The sequence below is a fragment of the Gekko japonicus genome, unplaced genomic scaffold (assembly GCF_001447785.1).
Source record: "Gekko japonicus isolate JY-2015 unplaced genomic scaffold, Gekko_japonicus_V1.1 scaffold109, whole genome shotgun sequence".
Lineage (NCBI taxonomy): Eukaryota > Metazoa > Chordata > Lepidosauria > Squamata > Gekkonidae > Gekko > Gekko japonicus.
The window spans coordinates 484,863-494,257 of NW_015164185.1; the positions used below are offsets into that span (position 1 = coordinate 484,863).

At 40.7% G+C, this 9,395-nt stretch overlaps 1 protein-coding gene across 1 annotated transcript in view; it reads left to right on the forward strand.

Annotated features, from left to right (window-relative positions):
- GPM6A (glycoprotein M6A) overlaps window positions 1-7,163 on the forward strand; it is a 186,143-nt gene extending 178,980 nt beyond the window's left edge. The window contains exon 7 of the mRNA XM_015408137.1: window positions 6,789-7,163. Coding sequence (XP_015263623.1) covers window positions 6,789-6,941 — 153 coding nt within the window. The 3' untranslated portion in view covers window positions 6,942-7,163. The remainder of the gene's footprint in view (window positions 1-6,788) is intronic.
- The last annotated feature ends 2,232 nt before the right edge of the window (window positions 7,164-9,395 follow it).

The following is a 9,395-nucleotide window of genomic DNA, read 5'->3' on the forward strand; positions in this document are numbered from 1 at the left end:
GCTTTCTCACTAAGTTGCTTGGCTCAAGATTTGGCAGAGGCAGTGGCAGCAGCTGTCATGGTGGGTTGTGTATTTGTGGTGGACTCTCCAACTGCTCCTTGCCCCCCCTCCACAGGTGGCAATGGAGATAGGTGGTTTGGGGGGGGGGAGCACAGGAAGCTGCGTACTCTTTCTCTGCCTGCCTAGGGCATTGATTTGGAGGCAGATGCACTTGTGCAGGCAACTCTTTGAGGAGAGGGTTGGCTTTCCCTCTTATTATGTTTTGGGATTCTCCTGAAAACCTGAAGGGGGGGCATGTTTGGAGAAAACCCCCTCTTCTCTCAGTGAGGCACCAGTCAGCAAATTTAGGTATACACAGATGAGGTAAAGTTGATTTTTAGATATATTAATGGTTCTGGATTATTCTGTACTGTGTATGCCAATTTGTTATCGTTTTTCCTCATCCCTGTACGAACTTGCCATGTTTTTTCTCTAATGTAGTTGGTGCATTCCCCCCAAAGGAAATCCAGTATTCATTTTAAATCTTTTGAAGCCATATTTAGATTAATTCCACCAATGTGAATATTTCAGTTAGTATTCCTGTAAAGCTGAGAGAGGAAATACCTGATCTGTAAGTGCTGGAAGACCGTCATACATTTTTGTACAACTTTGATTATAATTTGAGTCCAGGAGCACCTCAGAGACCAACAGAATTTTCCAGGGTATAAGCTTTCATGAATCAAAATTCACTTCATCATACAAGGCAAAGTATCTGATGATGAGAGCTTTGACTCAAAAATTGTGTGTGACTCAGTGGGAAATTGTGTTTGTCTCTAAGGTGGTACTAGACTCAGATTTTGTCTGCCCCTGCAGACTAACATGGCTACCCACCTAAAACTATCTTTATGGAAGATTTGATTATGTGATCTACCACATGTGAGGCCACAGCCTGCCTTCTCCCCAGACAATATTACACCAGTGGAAGAGAGTCGTTGGTTATCACATTCTTTATTCCTGATCATTGACAACAGTCATGACATTAAAAAAATATATCCTTTCCGACATAATTCCCTGAACCCTGACCAATGTTCCCTCTAAGCTGTGGAGTCTTGTGAGCAAGAATTCTTTTTTGTGAGCTACTGGCATTAAAGTTGTGAGCGAGCAATTTGACTACTGCATAAATTAGTTTGATCTGGAGCCCTCCTTCCTGAGCTAGGACAAAAATGTGTGAGCCGGAGGCTAAAAAAACTGTGAGCTAGCTCATACTAACTCATCTTAGAGGGAACACTGACCCTGACCACTGGCAGCTACTGTCCTCTCAGACATTTCTCATTTATCTGTCCTTCAAAACACCAGAAAGAGAATGTTTCTTGCCTCATGAGAAGGCAAGAAGGAAGGAATATCTCTGCATCTCATCTGGGTGGTCCGTCCAGAGCCTGTATAAATGAAATTATACCCTTTATAGATGAAATTGAAGAGTGTGGACTCTAGTCCATGCATCAGGCCTTGCTCCGGGAAGCAGCTGATTCAGTGTCACAGAATGAAGGCACCTCAAACAGGGGCTGTGCATAGACTATATTCAACTTCACTGTTAAATTTTATCCAGGAGAGGGGCTGTGGCTCAGTGGCAGAGCATCTGCTTGGCATACAGAAAGCCCAAGGTTCAGTCGCTGGCATCTCCAGTTAAAGAATCTGGCAGTAGATGATGTGAAACATCTCTACCTGAGATCCCAGTGAGCCACTGTCTGTCTGAGTGGACAGTACATGCTGTGATGGCCCAGTGGTTGGCAGCAGTAGCTTCTAGGTGAGGATGGAAATAGAGAGTGGAGTTTGTATGATTATTTCTGTCCACGGTTGCTTGGTTAGCGGGTTGTGAAATAAAGAAAGATGGACCAATGGTCTGATTCAGTATAAGACAGCTTCATTTGTGTGTTCCAGCTCAGTAGTGGAGCATCTGCTTTACATGCAGATGGTCCCAGGTTCATTTCCAAGCATCTCCAGTTGAAAAGACCAGGTAGCAGGTCAAGGCAAGAACGTACTGTTAAATCCCTATAGAAATTGTGGAAGAACTATCTTTCGCTTACACTTACAGAAGGAAGGCAACAAAGCTCTTGCCTGTTTTACACAAATCTGAACTTTTTTTCTTAGTTTCTATGCTACTAAGTTTTTACAGCATTTTCATATCAAAAGCTGTAAGATGTGTATCAGGCATTTTTTAAACAGCAGTATGGTTGGCTGGACTGAACAAGGAGCTTTGGAACACCCATTAATCTTTTGTGCTCATTATGAGCGCTTGATTTGGCTACCTCTGCTGACCTGTGCAAGGGTTAATTAATACTTAAAGTGGCTCAAGTGTGAATGTGCTGTGCCAGCATTTTTGTTCATTATAGTCAGCAACCAATTCATTTATTCTTGGCTCTTCCAAAAGCATTTTTATGTCAATAAAGCAGTATAGTAAAAGAAAATAAACTCTTCCCATAGACAAAATCTGAATCTGCAATAAAAAATAAAATAAGAAATCTATGATTTGTGAATTTGAAAAAAAAGAAAGAAGACTTCAAGTTAAAAAAGTGACAGACAAGGATTGATAATGTAGATCTTTAATCTTAGAACATCAGAAATGGAGAAGAAAATGTCCAGCCTGGAAAAGCAAGAAAAACATGATGATGATGATGATGATGATGATGATGATGAGTTGTGAATCACCCAGTTCCTGCTACTGCTGGGCTTTGGGCAATGTACAATAACCATAAAAACATCAGTCAGTCAGTCAATGTTTATTACAGTCAAAATATAAAAACAATTAAACAGCATTAACAACACATTTTAAAAGTCAGATGGTGAATAGTCATTATTCCATTGTAGGCTGCTGGCTACTTCGTGGGCAGAGGGGAAGAGGGCAAGGCAAATATAAGACACAGATGAGGGTTCCAGCCAAGATGAAAACTGTCACTGTCATCAACAAAAGCCTGGTGGAACATCTCTGCCTTGTAGGCCCTGTGGAATTGTGTGAGGTCCCACAGGGCCCTGATGATGTTTGACAGGGAGTTCCACCAGGTTGGGGCCAGGACTGAAAATACCCTGGCCCTGGTTGAGGACAGCTGGATGTCTTTGAGGCCAGGGACCACCAGCAAATTGTTGTCCAAGGAGCGTAACGGAGGAGACGGTCCCAGAGATACATTGGTCCCTGACTGCTCAAGGCCTTATAGGTCAATACTATAACCTTGAACTTGACTTAGTGTTCCACTGGAAACCAGTGTAGCTGGCGCAGCACCAAATGTATATGTGCCATCCATGACATTCCCGTCAGGACTCGTACCACCTCATTCTGGATCAGCTGGAGCTTCCAGGTCAATCTCAAGGGCAAGCCAGTATAGACCGAGTTACAGTAGTCTAGTCAGGAGGCGACCATTGCATGGATTACCATGGTTAGGTCAGGGTGCAATAGGAAAGGGACAAATTGCTGAGCCTGATGCAGAAAAATTCCAGCCTGGCAATATGTATGACTTGGGCCTCCAAGATTACTCTCAAGCTCTTAATGGACTGCACCGGTATCAGTGGCACCCCATCAAGAGCAGGCACCCTGTGCCCCAGTCCTGAAACACCTCCCCCCACCACAGAACTTCCATCTTGGTTGGATTCAGTTTCAACCTACTCTGTTTCAGCAACCCAACTGCAGCCTCCAAAACTGTGGCCAAATTATGTGGCCGTCCAATAACAGATACAGCTGAGTGTCATCAGCGTATGATGATTATGAAGGAAAGATGGGACATTGCTGCTGGATGACACTGATCCTGTTTTTTGAGGATTGAGGAGACGCGGGGAAAATCACGCGAAGCTGCGGGGCAAAATGCGGCTGCGCAGCAGCTTGTGTGAAATTGACACATACCATCCGGGCAAAAGGGAAGAGCGAGCATGGAGCAGCGCTTGTGGGAAATTGGTCTGAGTAGCAGTGCTGTTATTACAGCCTTCCTTTTAATAGCTATATAAGTTCCAATACTTGATATTATGATGGAGCAGCATTCGGACACATGAATGGGGAGATGTGCTGCTTGCTACAAAAATTGTCCAGTAGATCCTCAGGGTACCCACATAACCACACAGCACGCAGCGCTCAAGAGAAAAATTAAGAGTGGGAAAGAATCACATTTTTCTAGCAACACAACCATGTGTCTCTTGTGTTGGGAGAATGCAATTTTCCCACAACACAAATGATTCCTTGAGGGGGAAAAAATTATTCCTTGAGGGGGGGAAAACCAATAATAGTGCACATAACCAATGTGCATTCAGTTCTGGAGAAAGATCTCCTGGATGGTGATGCAAGTTCTACTGGCCGGGAAGACCGAGCCAGATTTCTCATGTGAGACAAATCCAAATATTAACGCTTTAGAAGTTTCTGAAAATAAGAAGAATGTCCTACTTTGTGAATGTCTATATTCAGAACCTCCCTGAAGGGAGAGTCGCCCCCCTCAAGCGCAACAAGTCTTGGCATAATGCTCACAAAAGTATAAAATTCAGTTACATAAGAGTTCTTTAGTAATGCTGCCCAGTGAATTGGTACCAACCAGAATAGACAGTCTGCAAACCTCAAACCACTGGCTTCAAAGAAAAGGAGTGATCTTTCTTCTGTGAAGTGGGCTCCATGATGTTTCACTTGTCTGTCTTTTGCGGAAAGGCTAATCAGGCTGTATGTAAGAAAGATTTTTTCCCCTTATGGCTCATGAGGTGCCTTCTTGTTTCATAAAATAAGATGTGTATCAGATAGAAATGTGCACCAGAAAAAAAACAGTATCTGAATTTGGGGGAGATGATAATTATTGGTATGTGGGGTTAGTTAGGTCCCATATACTGATTTGGTATCTGGATTCTGCCCCCCCTTCAGGATTCCAAAATTACTTAGATCCTTTATTCCCTATGGGGATTTTTTCTGGGGAGCTGGAGGGGCTGTTTTTTTGAGCAAATAACACTAAAATTTCAGCTGAGCTACTGCTGTGAATCCCCTAACCCCTCCCCCAAGTTTCAGGTGAATTGGACCAAGGGGTCCAATTGTCTGGGACCCCGAACAAGAGGCCCCCAGCTATCCTGCATTGTTTCCTATACAGGAAAATAATGATGATTTCGCCAGGGCAAAGAATAACCAAACACACGAGAGCAAGCAATCATTGGCCAACAGCCTCCCAAGCCAATAAGACCAACAGAATCAGCATCAAACCATAGAATCCATTCCCAGCAGAACCACAAGCCTATGTGGCAAGCCCAACACATCCAATGTCAAGCCAGAGAATCCAATCCAATCCAACTGAAGCAAGTTGAGGGACATTATTTCCAGCTCAAAAGAACCAGTGTCAAACCAGAGAATCCCAGTACCACCAACCTGGCAAGCTTTTCTTAACATGTGATCCTATTTGCCTGTGAGAGCTGCTTCCCTCCCTGCTGCTGCTCAGGAAAACTACAAAAGGCTATCTGTCTAACACCCCCAAGTTTGGAGACTTAAAATGCCAGCCCTGAATATGCCCAAATATTTCCAGGAATATTCAGGATCAGGATACCAGTATTTGTGTGACTCTCAGATATCTTTCTGGATCCTGAATATACCCAAAAAGTACAGTTAAAGTTTTGGGGTACATTTTTGGACCAGATATATTCAAGCACACATCTCTGGTGCCAGAATGTATAATTCAGCATACACGTGTGACTTTAAAAGCACTAAGAAAAGGGAAATGGAGGGCCTACTTTGGTGAGGAAATGGCAAGAGATACCACTGCTGGATATAAGAGAATCTTTACCTAAAGCTGCTTCAAATATTACCTAATATTACAGCTGAATAATTGTTCTGCAATACATTTTGCTGCTGTTTGGCACCACATTAAACCTCTTGGCTACTATTGCTGCTTCATATTCTTTTCCTTCTTCTCTTCCTGTTGTATCCAGAAGGCCTGGCATGAAAATCAGGAGGCAGCACAGTTTTAAAAGATACAAAATTTAATAAAGAAGTTCATTCTCTGCACAGTTAGAGTAGTCCAGAACCTAATTTGCTTCTTGATCTTCCTCCTCCTCTTCTTGTTTGGTTCTTCTAGTCCACTGTAAGTTCTGGAATAGATTTGAATGTGGTTAATTCACGATAGTCTAAAATACTGGCCTGGATCAATAATGGAGTTGCCACAGAAGCCACACTGCCCTCACAGTGGTGCTCTTTGGTCATATAGCTGTTCAGTCTGATTGGCTGCAATGACCCACATGATTTGGTTTAAGAGTATCCATGATGTCAGCACACCAACTTTATCAGTGACCAACCAATAGGGGTTGCCACAGCCAATAGCATTAAATATCCGAGTTTGCAAACAATGAAACCAGTGAAGGCAAAGAAGGACCCAGTTTCAGAGAAGAATAGCCTCAAAAACACTGTGCATGAGTTTGTGCAAGTGCAGTAGTGCGAAAGTGAGTACAAACGGAAGTAAGCAGAAGAGCAAGATTTTGAGTCCAGTAGCATTTAAAAACCAGAAAGTTTTCCCGGGTGCAAGCTTTCAAGAGACAAAGCTCCATTCATCTGACTTCATTTGAAAGCTTTTATCCTGGAAATCTTGTTGGTCCTTAAGGTTCCACTGGCCTTCAGTCTTGCTGCTCTACTGCTGACTCTCATGGCTACCTATCTAAAAATGAACTGAGCTGATTCATGTTCTCTCGAGCCTGGTGAAGACCACTGACTTAGCAAATTCTGGAAAGGGCTTGGACATGACAGAGATTCCTAGAGAAATACAGATTGATATGATAAATACTCCATGACATCTTTACATCTCTCCCTCTTACAGGTTCACTATCTTATGGTTCTATCTGCCAACTGGGCCTATGTGAAAGATGCTTGCAGAATGCAGAAGTATGAGGATATTAAGTCAAAGGAAGAACAAGAGCTTCACGATATTCATTCTACCCGCTCTAAAGAGCGACTCAATGCGTACACATAAGAAAAACCTTATCTTCCTTTCTACCATTGAATGCTTTGTTGTTTAACTAAAGGCCATCCATTTGTCCATTTTTAAAACAAAATGAAAAGTGCTTCTCACAAAAGATAGTTTGGGTGGCGCATAACTACCCTGTACAATTCTTGGTTGTCCAGCACTTGGTTTCCTAATTAGTTGATAGCTTGTGTAACCAGTCTCCTACTACAAAGCTCCTGAAACAGCCTTTCCTGAATCCTAAACCAATTATTTTCTGTTACATCAAGAATACTAACTATTGTCAAATACGGAAATGTGTTTGATTTTTTTAAATCACTTTGTATGTGTTATGCATAACACCTTTTTGCATTGTTTCTTATATGTTTTTGAAATGAGAAAAATAGCTTTTTATACTTTTTAGTTTCATTTTCGGTAAGTACTTTAACTACAGGTATACTTCAAAGGGACCACTGTACACCACGTACAATTTCTCGAGGAGGCACACTGCTGACATTCCTTCAGATTTGGAAATCATGCCAGGTGGACCAGTGAACATCTTGACTGAGGGTCCTGAGAACATTTTCAACTATCAAAGGTGCAATTTCTAAATTTGTAAGAGTAGGTAAAAACACAAAAAGAAGTGCTTCTTATCTTTGTTAACATTGTATGATTCTTGATGTACTTATCGGAGTATTCTCTCTTTTAAAATTTCATTGGTGGCTATTCCTGTTTTATCTTGTGAGCATGCAGATTGTGATGCTTGTAATGCATGGCCATTTGTCTTTTTTCAAAACATATAATACCGCCGTGATCTTTCAAGAGTTGCAGTGTATAGACAAATGTTCCATAGAGCTATGCGTAGGTTTCTGCAGAATGATTGCCATGTAATTCCACAGTGGTTATGCTGAACTGGAGCTGTTCCTGTGCTGATGTGACCAACTGCTGTTTAGCTACATTTATGAAAGTGATATATCTATAACACAGCAATCTTTAAGAGTCAGAAGTATTTTTACCTGCTTTAAAAAATTTAAGTGGATTGCACCTGTATGAACTATACATATACTGTATGTGATATATTTAAGGAGGCTTCCATAAATGTAATAGCTTGGCTTCGTAGCTTTCCTACACACAAACCGGTTTACCTGTATTATGTTAAAGTGAGGTTAATGGCTGCTACTGGAGCTATTGTTTGGAAGTGTTAGTAATATATTTGAACCTTTATTTTGAGTAAGAAAATATTAAGAGAAAAGTCAGTCGTTAATCTGAAAGAAGTACCTGTATCAAATAATACAAAAAAAGCAAAAAAAGGAAAAAAATCAGTATTATTGGACCAAAATTGGTGGGTTTTTAATTTTTTTTTGCCTCTTTCTAATGCTACAAGAATGCTGTAAAGTGTCTTTTAAGTGATGTATCCTGACAAGACATTTTTGTCAGTGTTAAAAAAAAATCCTAGCTAGTTTTGTGCACTTATTGGACCATTGTGAATTCTCTCTTGGTGTAAGTGCATTTCTAATAAAAGTTCTTGAGTAAAACTCTTCTTTGTACTATTACTAGTCATGCATCATCAGTAATTTTTAACAATTCTTGTAGTAAGTAGAGGGTAATACTATAGTTACTTGTGGCATGTTTATGCATCAAGTAGTATTAGTTGATTTGGAGTTTTGGGTTTTATTATTTTTATTCCTTTTTTATTTTTTACACTTTACTGTCTAACGGGGTCACAAATTCTGATGTGCGCAGTACCAGTATTTACAGTTCTGCAGAAGGTATTATGAACCTCTTTTGATTCTATATTGTAGTGTTTCAGTTCTGTGTCTTACAACAGTTTGTGATGATTTTTAAAACAATGTCTTTTAAACTCATGTAATGATGTTGATGCTTTTGGCTTTTCTCTGGTATTAGAGTTTGTATTTTCACAAAGAATGCTTTGTAGCAGGCATTACAATTAATCTGTTTTGTACATAAATGTGCCAACAGCTTGATGGTGGCGTTTTTGAAATGTAGACCCAAGTGCTTGCAAAAATGTAATAAATACACTTGTGTACTTTGTGTACTTATTAGTTGTCCTTGCTTCATTTTTTCCCTATTAGAAAGATGTCTTATTGTTGAAAAAAAATCAGTGATTTGTTGAATCATTACAGCCAATCAGTTATTATTTTGGAATTTTCTTAACTGGTATTTTATAGAAATTGTTCTCCCAGGAATCTATTATAACCCTCTTCAGCTTTAGTTTAAAGATCCACTTCCCTATTGACGTTAATGTCTTGAGCAAGCAAAGATTTTGCCATTTGTTTTAATGTCTGGGACAGTTGCCCCTGTATGGTTTTCAACATCCAGGTGGTGGCTGGAGAACTCCTGGAATTACAGTTTTCTCCAGGTGACAAAGATCAGTTTATCTGGAGAAAACAGCCCCTTTGGAAGATGGAGTCTATGCCACTATACCCCACTGAAGTCATTCCCCTCCCTAAATCCCACCTTCCT